The 20,441-nt window shown below is 40.7% G+C and overlaps 2 protein-coding genes across 3 annotated transcripts; both read left to right on the top strand.

Moving 5' to 3' along the window:
• Positions 1-7,433: 7,433 nt before the first annotated feature.
• Positions 7,434-9,903, top strand: LOC115101770 (forkhead box protein Q1-like). Its single transcript, XM_029621237.2, has one exon. The coding sequence runs from the start codon at positions 7,656-7,658 to the stop codon at positions 8,475-8,477; it is 822 nt and encodes a 273-aa protein (XP_029477097.1). The 5' UTR covers positions 7,434-7,655; the 3' UTR covers positions 8,478-9,903.
• A 4,317-nt stretch (positions 9,904-14,220) lies between these two features.
• LOC115101769 (forkhead box protein F2-like) lies at positions 14,221-18,987 on the top strand. 2 transcript variants are annotated; one of them, XM_029621235.2, is made up of 2 exons: positions 14,221-15,619; positions 17,002-18,987. In XM_029621235.2, exons 1-2 carry the CDS (start codon positions 14,644-14,646, stop codon positions 17,172-17,174), a joined length of 1,149 nt encoding a protein of 382 aa, XP_029477095.1. In that variant the 5' UTR covers positions 14,221-14,643; the 3' UTR covers positions 17,175-18,987. The 2 variants fall into 2 exon arrangements, with proteins under 2 accessions (XP_029477095.1, XP_029477094.1); XM_029621234.2 differs by having other exon boundaries at positions 16,999-18,987.
• Positions 18,988-20,441: the final 1,454 nt, after the last annotated feature.

Genomic DNA, 20,441 nt, shown 5'->3' with positions numbered 1-20,441 from the left:
CTCCCGTGTGTTAATCATCGTGCGCGTGTGTAATTTATTCAAGGTACTCCTCTCTCTTTTGTTTGGGTTTCAACCCTGTGTTTTTGTTATGTGTTTTTTTGGTCTTTGTCCCCGTGCCTTTACATGGCAAGCCGTAATTTGGGCTTAATAAAAAAACTATTACGCATTCCTGCGCCTGTCTCCCGAATCATTATTACCAACATGAGAGAATAATCGATCATTAAGGGAGACAGTGGGAATGGCCCATCCGACGACGCTGCGACTGGTCAGTCCTGCACCGCCGCAACTTCAGCAGCTGCAACTGGGCCGTCCGACGTCGCCACACGGATCCGTCCGACGACGCAACTTCGGCAGCTGCATCAGATCCTGATCGCACTGTGTTCCTGTGATAGTCCTCAAAGCCAGTGTCGTTGAGCTGCTGGTGTGTTTTGGCTTTCGTGCCATTGTGAATTGCGCAGATGATTACCGGATTTGCCCGTGTGTAACTCATTGTGTGTGTATTTATTTGAGGTACTGCTTACTCTTTTGTCTGGGTTTCAACCCTGTGTTTTGTGTACGTGTTTGTTTGGTCTTCGTCCCCGTGCTCTTACACAGCACGCCGTAATTTGGGGCGTAATAAAAAAAACTATTATGCATTCCTGCGCCTGTCTCCCGAATCATTGTTACCAACGTGACACTCAGTGTCTGGTGGAAAGCAGACTAAACCAGGTTTTCCTCTAAGATTTTGCCTGTGCTTAGCTCCATTCTGTTTATTTTTTTATCCTGATAAACTCCCCAGTCCTTAAAGATTACAAGCATACCCATAACATGATGCAGCCACCACTATGCGTGAAAATATGGAGAGTGGCACTCAGTAAAATGTTGCTTTGGATTTTCCCCAAACATAACACTTTTTATTCAGGACCAAAAGTGAATTGCTTTGCTACACTGTTGGCAGTATGACTTTAGTGTCTTGTTGCAAACATGATGCATGTTTTGGAATATTTGTATTCTGTACAGGCTTCCTTCTTTTCACTCTGTCAATTAGGTTAGTATTGTGGAGTAACTACAATGTTATTGATCCATCCTCAGTTTTCTCCTATCACAACCATTAAACTCTGTAACTGTTTTAAAGTCACCATTTGCCTCATGGTGAAATCCCAGGGTGGTTTCCTTCATCTCCGGCAACTGAGTTAAGAAGGACACCTGTATCTTTGTGTAACTTGTGTGCTGGGAGTCGAGAAACATGTTCAGTGAGGGAAAACCTCCCTGGTCTTTGTGGTTGAATCAGTGTTTAAAATGCACTGCTCGATTGAGAAACCTTACAGATAATTATATTATATGTGTGTGGTAGAGAGATGAGGTAGTCGTTCAAAAATGATGTTAAACACTATTATTGCACACAAAGTGAGTCCATGCAACTTAATTAATTGACTTGTTAAACACATTTTTGCTCCTGACCTGATTTAGGGTTGCCATAACAAAGGGGTTGAATACTTAATGACTTTCAGATTTTCATTTTTTATTAAATTTGTAAACATTTCTAAAAACACAATTCCACTCTGACATTATGGGGCATTGTGTGTAGACCAGTGACACAACTTCTTAATTTAATCCATTTTAAATTCAGGCTGTATGTTACACAACAAAATGTAGAAAAGGTCAAGGGGAGTGTGAAAACACACATAAACACACACTAACACAAGCCATTACATGTGAGGAGGAGAAATCATACATAACACCTGAGCCTTACTCATTGTGTGGTTGGATTACAGAAACCTATAGTCAACATAGCCTCTCTTAAAACAGTGACTTCACCCAGAATTGGGTGTCACAGACAGCACAAACAGATTATCACACTCAATATGCTCTGAAAACACACGGACACAGACTATGACACACACACACACGTTGACATTTGAAGTGCTTTTTCCGTAAAGAGAGGGTGGAGGGCCTCGTGTCTGGAAGAAAACATTCTGGCATGTATTGGTCCTTGTGAAGTCAACAAGAAATGGGAGAATTGAATTAATTTGCATAACTCTGTATTCAAATTTGTCTTCCTGAAATGCACTGTTGTCTTTGTGTCTACTTTAAGAGATGGTGGCCAACCAATAAAACTATTGGCACAGGAGGTGTCTGGTGTACTCTTGTTATAGCGTGCCACCGATACAGGGTGCAACAAAAGGCAACCGATGAGTTATCCAATTTAGTATGACTGCCACTTGACTCCGGCAGCGGCCCGTGACGTGTGCTTACAGGGGAGGAGAATATTTTATACATCTGGAGTAAATATATCAGGGATTCTGAGCTGGGGTGGGATGGTGCTAAAGGTGAATCAAAGCATTGGCATTAGCCATAGGGGGAAATCACATCACAAGTCAGGTTAACTCTGCTCTGCTAAAGCATGCCCTCAGTCTGCGATGTCCCTGTGGTAGAGGTTGGAGAAGGTTGACAGGGCATTGAGAGGTGATCAACTGCTATGCCCTTTGATATGCCATTGCATTATCTCCAACCTCAAACCAACAACACTTTCTTTCTTGAAGCATTGCCAATAGAATTCAGCATCCTCAAGACATCCATGACAGTTCAGCTACATTCAGTAATTACAGTAACATTCACTGCCACTGTAATAGCGTGCATTACAGAGAAGTCTAGGGTGTACTATTTTTCCCTGTTTATCAAAAGTGTTGGAAAAACTTGTCAATAATCAACTGACTGGCTTTCTTGATGCCTATAGTATTCTCTCTGGTATGCAATCTGGTTCCCACTCAGGTTATGGATGTGTCACTGCAACCTTAAAGGTCCTCAATGATGTCACCATTGCCCTTGATTCTAAGCAATGTTGTGCTGCTATTTTTATTGACTTGGCCAAAGCTTTTGATACGGTAGACCATTCCATTCTTGTGGCCGGCTAAGGATTATTGGTGTCTCTGAGGGGTCTTTGGCCTGGTTTGCTAACTACCTCTCTCAAAGAGTGCAGTGTATAAAGTCAGGAATTTTGCTGTCTCCGCCACTGCCTGTCGCCAAGGGAGTACCCCAAGGCTCGATCCAAGGCCCCATGCTCTTCTCAATTTACATCAACAATATAGCTCAAGCAGTAGGAAGCTCTCTCATCCATTTATATGCAGATGATACAGTCTTATACTCAGCTCCCTGTATTTTGTGTTAAATGCTCTACAACGAAGCTTTCTTAGTGTCCAACAAGCTTTCTCTACCCTTAACCTTGTTCTGAACACCTCCAAAACAAAGGTCATGTGGTTTGGTAAGAAGAATGCCCCTCTCCCCACAGGTGTGATTACTACCTCTGAGGGTTTAGAGCTTGAGGTAGTCACCTCATACGGTTACTGGTGAGTATGGCTAGACGGTACACTGTCCTTCTCTCAGCACATATCAAATCTGCAGGCTAAAGTTAAATCTAGACCTGGTTTCCACTATTATAATCACTCCTCTTTCACCCCAGTTGCCAAACTAACCCTGATTCAGATGACCATCCTACCTACGCTAGATTACAGAGACATAATTTATAGATCGGTAGGTAAGGGTGCTCTCGAGCGGCTATATGTTCTTTACCATTTGGATTTACAACCAATGCTACTTATAAGACATATCAGATTTGCCACCAATGCTACTTACAGGACACATCACTTCACTCCATACTCCTCTGTAAACTGGTCATCTCTGTATACCTGTCGCAAGACCCACTGGTTGATGCTTATTTATGAAACCCTCTTAGGCCTCACTCCCCCCTATCTGAGATATCTACTGCAGCCCTCATCCTTCACATACAACACCCATTCTGCCAGTCACATTCTGTTAAAAGTCCCCAAAGCACACACATCCCTGGGTCGCTCCTCTTTTCAGTTCACTGCAGATAGTTACTGGAACGAGCTGCAACAAACACTCAAACTGTTTTATCTCAATCTCTTCATTCAAAGACTCAATCATGGACACTCTTACTGACAGTTGTGGCTGCTTCGTGTGATGTATTGTTGTCTCTACCTTCTTGCCCTTGTCTGTGCCCAATAATGTGTGTACCATGTTTTGTGCTGCTACCATGTTTTGTTGCTACCATGTTGTTGCCATGTTGTGTTGCTACCATGCTGTGTTGTCATGTGTTGCTTCCTTGCTATGTTGTCCTAGGTCTCTCTTTGTGTTGTGTTGTCTCTCTTGTCCTGATGTGTGTTTTGTCCTATATTCATATTTGATTTATTTAATTTAAATAAACAATACAAAACCTCCATGATGTGAGTCAGTTTTACATCCAGTGTTGTGCTAACCTTTTGGCGGTCATCCCCTGGATTAAGTGGCCTAACCAAACCCAAAAACAACACCAGAGACAGAGAGACAAATGCTTTGTCACGGTGACAAAACCAACAGTGTGATCTTCCTTCTCTTTTGCTAAACTGTGCATGATCCTGAGATTAATGCTTACCCAGTGAGCATTGGGCTTGCCTAGCTCCCCCTTTGCATATCTTCCAGAAACCTGTTCTGTCATGGCTTCTAGCCAGACACTCTGTTTTCATAGTTGTAGTGTCATCTTGGTATTAAATCTGCATAACTTCCCTGTTCCTTAAAGTCATCAGAACCCTCAAGGCTATTTATTTCAAATGAATTAATAAATAGAAAGTAGTGATTAATAAAAACAGCCTGCCATTCAGTCCCTCAGCAACAAGGGTGAACAGGAATACACAGGTAAATAGTCTGGCTTAGGGATGGCCAATTAACGGCCCTTTTGACGGCCCTCGGATATTTAATCGTTTTTTGTTTAGGAACTCAGTCTGGGTCTCAATAGGGGGTTATGGATGTGGGTATGCAGACCCGTAAGCAACTGTTGCCCCTCATGATGAGTTCAGACTTTTTTGTGGCCCCCAAACCGATCAAAGTTGCCCAACACAACAACATTGCTCTTCTATGGGGGTGCTCAAGTTGGTATGAACACGCTTTCAGCTACACCAAAACAAAGTGCATTAATGTGAGGTCATGAGGACACTTGAAAGTGTCCCTTTGCACTATGAGACTATTTGTTTTTACTTTTTCTTTGTCACCCTGACATCCACTAGTGTGACTGTTCTTCTTCAAGACATAACAACTGAACAAGACTCACCACTAAGAATTCACAATTAGTCCCCCCATGACCATAATACCTGCCTTGTGATTTCTTCTCTACACTAACCATAGTATGGAAATCCCACACACCCCCATAGGAAAACGGAATGTTCACTATTCATAATGGCATTCGTTATCAGTGGAGCATTTCACAGTAACATACTGCTGACTCTACAGACAATTCCATGACTATAGTGTTTTTCTGAGATGTTGCCCCATGGTTGACACCTGAGATAGCGTTCATGTGTTTGATGGAATGCTCTTATCATTCACAGACGTATAGAGAATGCAAAGACTAAAGAAACTGTGGAAAAATAATAATAATGTTTCATTTGTAGAGTGCATTTCTCACGCTCAATGTACATAATGTAGAAAACTAAAAAGTTTTTAAAAAATGCATCAATACTATAAAAAGTAGAATACGTTATCACAATACATCAAAACATCACAACCTTCTAATGCAAAATATAGACTTTTGGCAAATTAGGCAATCAAACATTTAGTTGTGTTTTATATGAGGAAATTGAGGTTTCTTCCTTGACATGCGCAGGTAGAGTGTTCCAGAGCTAATGGACCATATGTGAGAAGGCCATGTCACCCATGCTGTGCAAGGTTGTGACTGGTATGACCAGATGTTTTGAGTCTGATTATTGTAAGGAGCGTGATTTGGTGCTTTAACAGCCTCCACTCTTCTGGGAAGGATTTCCACTAGATGTGGGAACATTGCAGCAGGGACTTCTATTCAGCTACAAGAGCATTAGTGAGGTCGGGCACTGATGTTAGGCGACTAGGCCTGGCTCGCAGTCATTGTTACAATTCATACCAAAATTGTTCGATGGGGTTGAGGTCAGGGCTCTGTGCAGGCCAGTCAAGTTCTTCCACAACAATGTCAACAAACCATTTCTGTATGGACCTCACTTTGTGCACGGGGGCATTGTCATGCTGAAACAGGAAAAGGCCTTCCCCAAACTGTTGCCACAAAGTTGGAAGCATATAATTGTCTAGAATGTCATTGTATGCTGTAGCATGAAGATTTCCCTTCACTGGAACTAAGGGGCCTAGCCCGAACCATGAAAAACATTCCCAGACCATTATTCCTCCTCCACCAAACTTTACAGTTGGCACTATGCGTTCGTGCAGGTAGTGTTCTCCTGGCGTCTGCCAAACACTGATTCATCCATCGGACTGCATGATGGTGAAGCGTGATTCAGCTCTCCAGAGAATGCGTTTCCACTGCTCCTGGCGGCAAGCTTTACACCACTCCAGCTGACGCTTGCCATTGTGCATGGTGATCTTAGGCTTGTGTGTGGCTGCTCGGCCATGGAAATCCATTTCATGAAGCTCCCGACGAACAGTTCTTGTGCTGACGTTGCTTCCAGAGGCAGTTTGGAACTCGGTAGTGAGTGTTGCAACCGAGGACAGATGATTTTTACGCACTACACGCTTCAACACTCGGCGGTCCCGTTCGGTGAGCTTGTGTGGCCTACCACTTTGCGGCTGAGTCTTTGTTGCTCCTAGACATTTCCACTTCACAATAACAGCACTTACAGTTGACCGGGGCTGCTCTAGCAGGGCAGAGTTTTTACGAACTGACTTGTTGGAAAGGTGGCATCCTATGACAGTGCCACGTTGAAAGTCACTGAGCTCTTTAGTACGGGCCATTCTATTGCCAATCGTTGTCTATGGAGATTGCATGGCCGTGTGCTCGATGTTATACACCTGTTGATGTGTGGCTGAAATAGCTGAATCCTCTCATTTGAAGGGTTTCCAGATACTTTTGGCTATGTAGTGTAATACATTCACTGCATAGTATCTTTATAAAAAAATATATATATAATTTGTATCAGTGGTGGCTGCTTGTAGCAAATTCATATAATAGGGTATTATTCCAGGTATCTGCAGACATATGATCGGCCAATCTTAAACATTTGAAGAATTCATATCCTATTATAAGATGATAAGTCAGGTATAACTCTCCATAAGGATTGCATCATGCGAGGCAGAACAGATGGAAATGAAACGCACGCCACCTGTTGTCTCAGGTGAAGTACTCCAGCGGTGTCTACCTCCACAGCGAGATCGAGTTACACAGGTAAGAAATATAGCCTTTTCCTACGTGTCTTGTTATACTTAAAAAGAGAGGGTGAAAGGGCTACTCAACGCAATTCCATTGTCAAACAAATATTTAAATAAAAATAGATAAAAAATTACTATTATGATTTATGATGTGTCATAAACACTGAGAGTGCATGATGTTCAGTTGTTCCAAAACATCCATGTAATTATCAAGCCCCGCCTTGTTGGGTTGGTCCTGAGGTGAGCCTGTTGCTATAAACAGCCCACCAGACAGACGGAAGGTGAGACGAGCTCTAGTGCTGCCAAAGGTATAAACTTCATCGGGTACTTATAGGATATTTTGACTGAAAGCGTTCTGCGCTTTGACACCTTTACAAACAAGACGAGACTTCCTCTGGGGCCTGAGCTCTTCTGGCGACGTGCCTGTTTTTACTTGGGCATCGGATAAACTTTAGATAGAAACTCGCAGTAAAGCAGAAATTTCAACAGACAACATGAAACTTGAAGTGTTCTGTGGAAACCACCACTATGAGGTGAAATCTGTGGAGCTGTGCAGCGATGCTAAGAACAGCATCCGCTCGCCTGTCTCTGGTGAGGAGGAGTTGGGTTCGGATGGGGACTGTCTAGCGCACAGCCCGCCACCTGTCACACCGGGTGCAGATGGCAAAGTCAAGCCGTACACGCGGAGACCAAAACCTCCATACTCTTACATCGCACTGATTGCCATGGCTATCCGTGACTCAACGTCGGGGCGTCTGACTCTGGCGGAGATCAATGACTATCTGATGACAAAGTTTCCCTTTTTCCGGGGCAGTTACACCGGTTGGAGGAATTCCGTGCGCCACAACTTGTCGCTGAACGACTGTTTTCTGAAGGTCCTCCGGGACCCGTCTAGACCATGGGGAAAGGACAACTACTGGATGCTGAATCCTCACAGCGAGTACACCTTCGCTGACGGAGTGTTCCGACGCAGGAGAAAGCGAATCAACAAAAAGACAGGCAAAGAGCAAGACGTGTCTGACCATCGTACAGACGAGGACACGCAACTCACCACAACACCCGCACCACCAGCCAGCAGTGCCAAGTTCTCCAGCTCCTTCGCTATAGACAGTATCCTCAGCAAACCGTTCAAGAGACAGGAGTGGGCAGATGTTTCTCCCACCGTTGGTGCGTTACCGTGGCCCGGTTACACTCAGATGATGCCCCACATTGTGAGAGGACCATCAGTCGCCTTACCGCATCACGCCCATTCGATGTTTCATATTGACTCATACGCTGCGCAAGTCCTGGGGGGATATGGTGGTGGATTGTACTGAGATAGATCATCGAAAAGATAGTTTCGCGGCTCTGAAATTGACATAAAAGGGCTCATACATTTACCAGATAATCCCAGCAGCTGGCTACTCCAGGATCTGACGTTTACCACCCATTCAAAATAGACAGTATTCTTTCGTAATGGACTCGAGCGGTGTGGCAAATAGAATGAAAACACTGTGTTGGCATTGGTGTACTTTGACAGTAATTGTGTATGAACAAAATGCATTTTATTTCATTGCCTTATATTTGGACAAGGTCACAGAGTATAGTATTTTTTATATCTGGACATTTTTGTATGGATCGACGCACCTTGTGGGGAGGAGTAAAGCTTTATTTCGTTGCTTTGATGTTCTATGGTAATTTCCCTTTAAAACAATAGCATTTTTTTTGCTATACAGTGTACATACAGTTCATGGTGTATAGATTATAGGCTATTTATGTTGTTGGTTTATTAAAAATATTGTTACTGAATTGTCGAATGACCTTCAAATCATGCTGTTTAGGGTAACTTGGGGTTAAACGCCCCCTCCTGTAATTCTCACAGAAACCACTTCATGTCACTCATTTTTTAACACTTCCCCTTGATGCCAGTAGTCTTGCTCAACTAAAAATGTCATGTCTCACCTCAACTTTTAAGTCAGGAGTGACTCCAGTGGGGCAAAATGCCCTCAGGATAATTCAATGCAAGTCAGTGGTATCTATATTAGAATTTTCCAAATCATATCCATGTCCTCCATAAGTAACTTCATTGAGAGTTAGGAAGTGCGAAAATAAAAAGAGTACATTCTAACCGCATCATATTGAGGATATTTAATAGTGAGAAATGCAGTTTAAAAAAAATCTAGATTCGATGTATTTGAATAAAAAATAAGATACCTAAACTTGAGCTTTTAAGAGTCAATTACACATTTTTTTTTTAGTTTTAACACACTAATCATCAGGGTTGCATTTTGCAGGGATAGTGAGTTCAAAATGCCCACTTTATGGCCTTTTAATGAATTCTGCCCACTTATTTCCCTTCAAAATGTGTTTACCTAAGTATAGGCAATATGCACATATCTAAATATTACCAAAACATTGCTTTTTTTTGTCAGAACATGGACATTTCCCTTAAGGGGGCGTTTTCCCCCAAATTACTTAAGCAATTAGGCCCAAGGGGGTGTGGTATATGGCCAATATACCACGGTTATAAACTGGTTCCCAATGTGATTAGATCAATAAAAATGTTGTTTTTGTCATACCCATGATATACGGTTTGATATGCCATGGCTGTCAGCCAATCATCATTCAGGGCTCTAACCACCCAGTTTTTAATCTACAATTTAACATTTAGCATTTTGTGATCAAGTCGAGCAGTTTGTATATATGTTTTAATTTTGTTTAAACAGAATACATATTTTGAATAAAGAGTAACTTTTACATTGACATTGTGATGTGTTTTTATGTTGATATATATTTTGTGGCATTGAATTCATATCGCATAGAATAGATTGTGAACAAACAAGATATCTGCGCTACAAGTTGTTTTCAAGACAAACGGCAAAATGCCAATCTATCCACACAAACACTGACAGGTGTATGGTGTAGCCCTGCAGGTGCCTGATCCCTCATTACATTCCCCAATGCCTACCCGCCTTTTGTAGCCTACTACTTATGCTACTGAATTTAAAATTGCCTTATCAACTTGGTGCAATATCCACCTAATTTCAATAGACTGCATTGTCATTACTACCGAGGTGACATATTGGTCAGGCCTATTAGGCGCTTCTTATTCGCGCGCTGTCACATTGAAATTGATTGGGACATGAGTAAAGCTTCGTTGGCTGAGAGCTGTCAGTCAAAACGTATATGCCTATCATTGTGAGCTCTCAAACAGTGGATGTGCTGTATGAAGCACATTGATAATGTTGTAAATATCCTTAATATTCCATTTACAGTTTAGGCTAGTATCGTCTCGCCTAGACTATGTATGTATTGAATAGTCTAACCAAAACCAAATGGGAAGAGAAAGGAAGTAAGGGAGGAAGAGGCCGGAGAATGGAAACAAAGATAGACAGAAGGATAAAAGGTAAAGAAGGGACTGAGGTGACGAATAAGGTTGCGAAAAGGGAATGGGCCTAACACTAAATATAGTCCAATAACATTAGTTTTACGCATTCAAATGTTTCACATACGTAATTCTAGATTTAAGATAACATTGTTACCTAAAGGTCCCTTAGTAGCATACTCTCTGCAACTCTACAAATAGGCTATCAGAGGTAGGCCAATTCATATTTAGGCCTACTACTGCGTTACAATAATTGTTAATAACTATCGTTATTGGCAAAATAGCTTGGGATAATAATAATACAGCCATAATGTTGTTAATTAAAGAAATGATGTATCATTATTAGTGTGGCACATATCTAATTATAATTTGGTCCCTCTATTGGGGCAGAAATACGGCATTTATTTTTCTGTGTCTGAGAAGCTCCCTGTGAGCGGATACAGACATTCAGTATTTATATTTTCTGTCTGGAGCTACAAATAACCGTCGCCTCAAGTCGAGACACATGAGCAGGGGAGAGATAATCGCAAAATAGCCTATCCAAGTGGATTTCAGTCCACATTAACAGCTGAAAAACAACTCTTTTCGATTTTACCAAGACGTTATGACAGGATCTCTCGTTCTGTGTGCAATATGTTCAAAGCCTTCTAAGTATTCTTCTGTGGCTGAGAAAATAAAAGTCCTTTAAACCAGCTGTGCGTCCTGAACGCAGCGGGCTTATTAGTTTTTATGTTGCCGGAAATTATGAGGAGATTATGTTCTTTACCTTTGATTTTATAAGGGGAAATGATTTTATCTCGACATACTTGTTTGGTTAAGAGTTTGAGCTTGTCGCTTAATTGTTGCATTCAAGTCGTTGGGTTAAAGTACTATACTGTTATTACACATCTAATGGGTACGTAAAGTTCGTAAAACCACGTCTGTAAATATTTTTAATTTCGTCATTAAATCTTTGACTTTATTGTTTTTGTAATTTTACCTGTATTGCCTTATAGCAAGTAATAAATTAAATGCAGTTGGGTGAAAATTGTATTTCAGTTAAACTCAAAATCTATATATTTGTCTTCTATACATGTCTCAGTTTTCCTCGATGATTTGTATATAGTTTATCTCCTGAAGTGATTTATATTGAAATTAAACTTAACCCGATCAAGAATTGGGAGAGGATACACATGCAACCAGCTTTCGTTTGACCTTCTTTTGTTTTGCCAAATATTTTCTCCTTACAAGCATTATGCATGCTTACGCACAGCACAATGTCCCCTAGCATATGGGCACCAAAGTCATGCATGGTTTCTTCTTCGACAATAACAACAGAATAACATCAGAATCATCATCATAAGCTCCTATAAAAATTATCCATTGGACCTATTTTTCTAAGACCTCATTTGGATCTGTGTAATTAATTCATCTCTCGAGGGATATGATCCATGGTTCGAGGAGGTAAACTGACACTCGCGCGCCGTGTGTGGTATGCTGGCAGCGCCTGATGGAAAAATCATGTTTCCACTCATGTCAAAGTACTATCCTGAACAGCCCCGAACAAATGAACACGACAACTATGGACTGTTATTTCTCCATGACCTCTGCTAGACAAAACTACAAGCTCTAAGAAGCTCTGACTGTGCAGAATAATACTGTGATCTGTAGTTCTCCGCTCTCCATTACTTTTTTTCTATCCTCAAGTACATCATAGGCTTTATACATAATAGGCTGTATATATGAATATATACAATACCAGTCAAACGTTTGGACACACCTACTCATTCAATGGTTCTTTGTTATTTGTACGATTTTCTACATTGTAGAAAATAGTGAAGATATCAAAACTATGTAATAAGATATGAAATCATGTAGTAACCAAAAAAGTGTTAGATTCTTCAAAGTAGCCACCCTTTGCATTGATGACAGCTTTTTACACTCTTGGCATTGTCTTAACCAGCTTCACATGGAATGCTTTTCCAATAATCTTAAAGAAGTTCCCACATATGCTGACCACTTCTTGGCTGCTTTTCCTTCACTCTGCAGTCCAACTTCTCAAACCATCTCAATTGGGTTCAGGTCGGGTGATTGTGGAGATGCAGCACTTCATCACTCTCCTTCTTGGTCAAATAGCCCTTAAACAGCCCGGAGGTGTGTTGGATCATTGTCTGGTTAAAAAACAAATGACAGTCCCACTAAGTGCAAACCAGGTGGGATGGCGTATCACTGCAGAATGCTGTGGTAGCCATGCTGGTTAAGTGTGCCTTCAATTCTAAATTCATCACTGACAGAGTCACTTGCAAAGCACCCCCACACCATCACACATCTCAAATTTGACGGTAGGAAACACATATCCGGAAATCATCCATTCACCTACTCTGTGTCTCACAAAGACATGGCGGTTGGAACCAAAAATCTCAAATTTGGACTCATCAGACCAAAGGACAAATTTCCACTGGTCTAATGTCCATTGCTCATGTTTCTTGGCCCAAGCAAGTCTCTTCTTCTTATTGGTGTCCTTTAGTGGTTTCTTTTCCGCAATTTGACCATGGAGGCCTGATTCACGCAGTCTCCTTCGAACAGTTGATGCTGTGATGTGTCTGTTACTTGAACTCTGTAAAGCACCCCACACCATCACACCTCTCAAATTTATCAAAGGTCCATGAAGGCCTGATTCACGCAGTCTCCTCTGAACAGTTCATGTTGAGATGTGTGAGGTGCAATCTGAAGTGCAGTTAATTGTTGATTTCTGAAGCTGGTAACTCTAATGAACTTATACTCTGCAGCAGAGGTAACTCTGGGTCTTCCTTTCCTGAGGCGGTCCTCATGAGAGCCAGTTTCATAGCGCTTGCTTGTTTTTGCGACTGCACTTGAAGAACCTTAAAGTGTTTTATATTTTCCTGATTGACTGAACTTCATGTTTTAAATTAATGATGAACTGTCATTTCTCTTTGCTTATTTTAGCTGTTCTTGCCATAATATGGACTTGGTCTTTTACCAAATAGGTCTATCTTCTGTATACCACCACCACATTGTCACAACAAAACTGATTGGCTTAAATGCATTAAGAAGGAAAGAAATTCTATAAATGAACTTTTAAGAAGGCACCTGTTAATTGAAATGCATTCCAGGTGACTACCTCATGAAGCTGGTTGAGATAATGCCAAGAGTGTGCAAAGCTGTCATTAAGGCAAAGGGTGGCTTCTTTGAAGAATCTAAAATCTAAAATATATTTGGATTAGTTTAACACTTTTTGGGTTACTACATGAGTCTATATGTGTTACTTCATCGTTTTGATGTATTCACTATTATTCTACAATATATGAAATAGTACAAATAAAGAAAAACCTTTGAATGAGTAGGTGTGCCTAAACGTTTGACTGGTACTGTATATACCTAAAACTAGAATGCTAGTAAATAGGATATGCCTACGTTATGTTTATGTCTCATTCATGGTTAACTTGGAACCATTGCCTTCATCATCTGGCGTGTTGCACTGTTGACTGGAATGTCTAAATGAGTTTGATAAATGGTTTAATTGCGTGTATGAGAGTTGTGAGGAGTGGGTGGGAAGAGGTCTCTGTTAGTCTTCTGAGCTTGTGCTGTGATGTGTGTGGCTCTTGCTAGAATTATGTCTGGAACGCTGGACCGGGGCCAGATCTGGGAGAGGGTGGGTCTCGAGTTCCTGGCGATTTCTTGGAGGGATTTAGCCGGGATCTAGGGGGCAGAGAGAGATTTAAGAATTGATAGGTGGTCGAGTTTTGTTTGGCCGAGTGGATATGCGCAAGAAAGTCGAGGAGCTTTATGTTTCCCCTCTTAAAGGATTATTGCCAGCGATGGCCACAGTGAGACGGAGGAGGAGCAGCCGCCACACCGATACTCAGCTGGTGTTCCTGATTAGAACTGCAATAAACGCGCAGTGAATCGCCACTGGACACTAACCTCTCCAATTATCACATTTGGAAACATATTTTAGAACGTCTGAAGGAGTTATGCTGAGCAATTGACTGAAGTATTGGGTGTAGGATACTGCTCTCAATAGATTTTTCAGGTCAGTGCAAAAATAAAAAGAGCATTGGTCATCCTCTTGGTTATAGGCTACTCATACTCCTCTGTGTCCCAATTTGGGCGCAAACATGACGACTGAGAGCTCACAGCAACATCTGGACTCGTCTCATCCTCTGAGATCCAGCCCAGCAGCCGGAGTGATGCACGCCACTCAGATGAGCGCACAGCCAGTGGCGGAGAGCTCACCAAATGCGTCGAACAAAAGGAAAAAGGGCAACTCTGGCTTGAGGCGTCCTGAGAAGCCGCCCTATTCATACATCGCTCTTATTGTGATGGCTATCCAAAGCTCCCCGACAAAGAGGCTTACTCTGGCTGAAATCTATCAGTTTCTTCAGGCCCGTTTCCCTTTCTTTAGAGGGTCTTACCAGGGATGGAAAAACTCTGTGAGGCACAACCTGTCTCTAAACGAGTGCTTCATAAAACTGCCCAAGGGCCTCGGCAGACCAGGTAAGGGACACTACTGGACCATAGACCCGGGAAGCGAGTTTATGTTCGAAGAAGGGTCCTTCCGTCGCAGACCTCGCGGATTCCGTAGGAAATGCCAAGCTCTGAAACCCATGTATCGAATGATGAATGGCATCGGCTTTGGCGCGTCGATACTGCCCCAAAACTTCGATTTCCAGAACCCCTCTGCGTCCTTGGCATGTCATAATGGTTACAACTTGGACGTGATGGGGACCACGGTGCCAGGGAGCTACGACGGGCTGGCTGGAGGGCATCATGTTCCTCACATGTCGCCAAGCCCTGGGTCCACCTACATGGCTGCCTGTCAGTTGTCGTCTAATGGAGAATACTGCCCAGACAACAGTAGTAGCCCTCTGCACTCATCGCCGGCGGCGATGGCAGGAGGCACCTTGGACTGTCACTCTCCATATACCAGTGTCCCCTCACACTGGACATCACCAGGTGTGTCTCCATACATCAAGCAGCAATCCCTGGCTTCAAACAGTCCCACGTCCTCTGCCTTGCACTCGAGCATATCCCCCTACTCTCTGGAGCAAAGCTATCGCCATCACAACGGAAGAGACTCATCTGATATTTCAAGTAAGCCTGTTTACTTTACTAATAGGCAAACACAATATTTAATTGCATGGGCACACTATGTGGACAATTATAACATATGCAACCAAATAATAAATATTATATTATTATGTGCAGTTTGCATTAAATCGTGCGTATTTATATCTACTGTTTTATTTGGAAGTAGACCTAGTCGAGATGGGCAGTTGCTGATTGCGAATCATAGGGAAGGTGGGCATTGGGCCTAGTTAGGCAACACTGGCATTGTTCTGCTTGACCCTTTATGAATAAAAGACTATTGTAGAACTATGACAATTTTAACTAAAAACACAAATAATTAAGTAATATTCATGCAAATTCTACTGCCAAGATGAACATAATCACTCTCAAGGAAGTAAAAAAAACTGTAGCCTATATTTTTATTTTCAAGGCTATTGGCCAGCTCAGCCACAGACGGACTTACAAACACCAATATATGACATGACAATAATATGTCGACACCTAATTATGTATATAATAATACACAAAAATGTACAAGCTTTCTTTAGATTTTTTTTGGGGGGGGACTATATGTTGTTCCATGTAGTGAAGCTGTTATTCAATATGTTTGTATGGGCTAATAGCAGTAAGGCCAAAAACTGTAGCCTAGATTTCATTTTCAAGGCTATAGGCCTAAATGAAAATGCGCCAAACACCAATATGTGCCATGGCAATAATATGTCAACATCTAATTATGTGTATAATACATACTAATTATGTGTATAATACACAAAAATACACAAATGATATAATACACAAAACTACATCAGTAATGTCAACAACCAAGTATGTTTTCCCTATCCGTACACATGGTTGATTCTGGGCAGTATAGATAGAACTGCCTGTGACCTTTCTGCGCAATGGTCTCCATAAGAAACTACATGTAAATATGAACAATAATATCACTGAATTAAATAGTTTCATTACAAATACAAATGATGTTTGTAAAATAATTCAACACTAAATAGAAAGCAAAGTATTCATATCAAGGACACTAATATCAAGGACACTTTTCCAGGAAAATATTCAAAACCTTATGTTTACAAATGATCTATTATTTTCACATTGTAAAAGTGATGTAGCCTATATATATATATATATATATATATATATATATATATATATAAATAAATATGTGCGTGTTTCATGAAATCGTTTGTATTTTGCATGTATGCTCTAAATGATCTGCATGCAGTTGTTTTAGGAAAAATGTAGCCTACCATTTAAGACAAATAATTGGCATTAATACAACGTCCAAATATTGGCGCCATGGAGTTTTTTCATTTTTTTGCATTAGAACAAGTTGGTTTTGTATTTGAAAAAGCTTTGTGTTTGACTGTCACGTCTCTTCCATCTGTTTGCAGCAGGATTGTCTCGATACTCGAGCCATTCATCGCCAGTATGTGACAGGAAAGACTTTGTTTTAAACTTTAACGGAATCTCTTCATTTCACCCACCAACTGCCAGTGGATCGTACTACCACCAGCTACATCACCATCACCAGAATGTCTATCAGGACGTCAAGCCATGCGTCTTGTGAAATCAACGCGTTAAGACCACCGCCATCTTGGATGAGGATCACAACAACTACACAGCTACTATATACAAGCCATAAACTGGGCGGCGGGGGGGGGGGGGTGTAGGCAGTATACAATATGTCAGTCACTCTGTCTGTGAGAACTTCCATGCCATAACACCTTTCAGGAGAAATGAAAAACTTTAGGACTGAGTACATGGAGTAAAAATTGGAGAAGAAAAAATACATACATGTAGCCTATTGCCATTGTCAAGGACGGCTCAGACAGCTATTGGATATAGTTGATCAATGACATCTCAAGTCAGCCTTCCTTCAAACTCTGTCACCATGCCATGATGCCTTCAGGAGTACACTAATTGTGTCGTTTCATTCATATTGTAGACTAGTGTTTGAGTATAAGTTATCAACACGGATCAAATGCAAGACAACTACGTTAAATGTGTTTAATTAAAAATACATGCACATTCACTCCGATTTATCTTTACCTATTTGCACTTAAATCTAAACCCTTGAGTTTTCGAAAGATTTCGCTGCAGCAAGTCAATAAAGAGATCTATTTTAAAACTGTTTGGGTTCATTCTTATTCAAGGGTAGGCTAAATGTTTATGCAATGCAGCATATCGCAAATCCTATAGGGATTGTATACAGCGTGGGAGATCTTTTGGGACTACAATTGCCCAAAATTATCTTTGAGTTCTTTATGACAAATTAGGTGTTTTATTTTTGTTATTTTTTGTTTTGTTATTATAAACCTTAATATAACTGTTATTAATACACAGATAGATTGTTATTGTTACAGCCTACTATTTGAATTCAACGAATTTACCGTTGACAAATAAATCACAAACACATGAATACATCTAATGTATTATATTCAGCATTTACAAATGCAATCATTATCAATTTTGGGTCAGAAATTACCCCCGTTGGAGGTTTTAAGATTTAAATATGTTGGTGCTTTTAGGATTAATTTCCATTGGGATCGAATATATAACATGATCATACTAATATCAACATATTGTTACATATTTGCTACAGAATACATTTGACAAATAATCATAACGGCATTACATTTGAGATAACCTATTGGTTAAAACTTTGAAATGTGGACTTTCAAAATGCTAGCTACCTTTTGAACATACGTAGGCCTACTATTATACTATTCAACCAATGCTTTTTCTTCTCTAAATCCTGATTTAAAAACAAATCTGATTCTGAGGAATGACTCGTGTGTGGACATGTATGTTTAGTATAATTATTTGTGAGATATCACTTGGCTTGTCCTGGTTATACAATAATAAACGTTTGGATGGAATTGAACATTGACATGAGGTGAGGTCAGTGGCTGGCTAGAAACTGTCTGTCTAAAAAAAAAATCTGATTTGCCTACAAATAAACTTTGATGAAGCAAAAATTCACCATACAACAGATAACTCCAACAATCAGGGTGACATAAGCTATTAACCAAAATTGACAACGTCAAGAAAAATCCTCAAATGTAAATACCAATGTAGCCATCATACACAAGCGATAGCCTCAGATGGTGGCATATTTCATATCATACTACAAAATGACACACTGATCAACATAGCTCAGCCAATGACCGAGTTACAACTGATAGCTGGCACTAAAATACCAACATACGGACACATTTCATCCAAATAATTCACAACACAAACTCCATAGCCTTTCACAATGGATTTACAATGCTTCCAACAAAGTCTTCATATAAATACTCGAAATGAATGAAAATGCAGTTTAAAATGTTTTTAAAAAGTGTCTCAAAATGAAATTCTACCTTAATAAATAAAATGCATCAAAGTGATATTGTCTATTCTCATATTCATTCAACCGTAGCCTAACCCGTAAAATGCAAAGGGAAATGCATTTATAAAATGCATCGTTGTAGGGCCAAGAATGACAAAATGATCAAACCTGGCTTTCATTTGAACACTGACATTGCCAAAAAATGTTGTAAAACATTCCTCTAGTCTCATCTGTAATCGTCTTGTCTGCTTCGGGTTTCTGTGTCTGTCAGGCTGAGTGTGGTTCATTTGATCGGATGATTTTCTGTCCCTTCCTCTGATGAAGGTCATGTAACTCCGGTGTTGGTATCCCTCTCTGAATTATACCAAGTTTTCCTTCAAAATACAACTTGGAAAATTGTTTTAGGTACAGTTTAGTATCAATTGGTCAGGTTGCTTTTGCTTGCCAGCTAAATTATGTAGACACGCCCACATGTGCAGAGTTTACCCACACAACATGATGAGGTAATACTTATGTGCAAAATAGGAAATTGGCTCAATAAATAAATGAAACTATAGGCAAAGCAGCGAGGCCTATGCTGACCCTATCCAGACAGTGACTGTATGGGAATGGCCTTGCAGCTTTGATGCCATTTTAGCCCATTTTGAAATGTTGAGTATAAAAACCACCAGAATCAGCTTTTTTATTCGACTATCACAGGGTAAGCACTGCCTGCACTGCCTACCCTGCCTACATGTCACTGGAATTGATGCATAGCTGACTAGAGAGGAGAAAGAAAGACAAATAGATACAAGGTGGAGAAACATACATGATTTGCCATTGTGAAATTAATAGTAGCTAAAAAGGCATACATGTAGCCTGAAATCTGAATACCAGAAAACAATAGTGAAATAGAACTATACTCAAGTTTGGGTTTCAGGTGATTAGTAATGCCTACCAGTTGCTCACAAATCCATCTAAAGCAATGATTGTAACAAGGCCACCACCTAGTGGTACTGCCTTACCTGTACACCGACCACAGACAGAGAAATGTGAAACGTGAAATTCACAAAGATGGAAAACAACTACTGTACATTATTGAGACGATGCAATCATGAAGCCAATATTGGCATTTAACTACCCAAAATAGTAGTTGAGGTAACCTACATCTTTACCACATTAACGAGGGCTCCCTGATGCCTGGAATGGGAAATGGTTCAAGTTCAATATAGCATCTACACTGGTGACTCTCGTGATCCTTTCCTGTTTCATGGACATGATGCATACCAGACCATATAGACAAGACTCTGGAGCCTTCCCTCTGCCTCACACATTACCAGGCTTACAGCTTTTCTCTTTGACTTCCAAGCTTCGATTGGACAGACCGATATTCAATTCATTCCAAGTCAATCTGACCCTTCTATAAGGTCTATCACAAACTTTTCATAAATTGGACATGTGGTTCCTGAGTTCAATATTGATTTGAATGTAAATTGACCTATCATGAAAGTAAATTGGATTGGA

This window comes from Oncorhynchus nerka, linkage group LG20 (assembly GCF_034236695.1).
Source record: "Oncorhynchus nerka isolate Pitt River linkage group LG20, Oner_Uvic_2.0, whole genome shotgun sequence".
In the NCBI taxonomy this organism is placed as follows: Eukaryota; Metazoa; Chordata; class Actinopteri; order Salmoniformes; family Salmonidae; genus Oncorhynchus; species Oncorhynchus nerka.
This window is presented reverse-complemented; position numbering and strand designations above follow the sequence as displayed.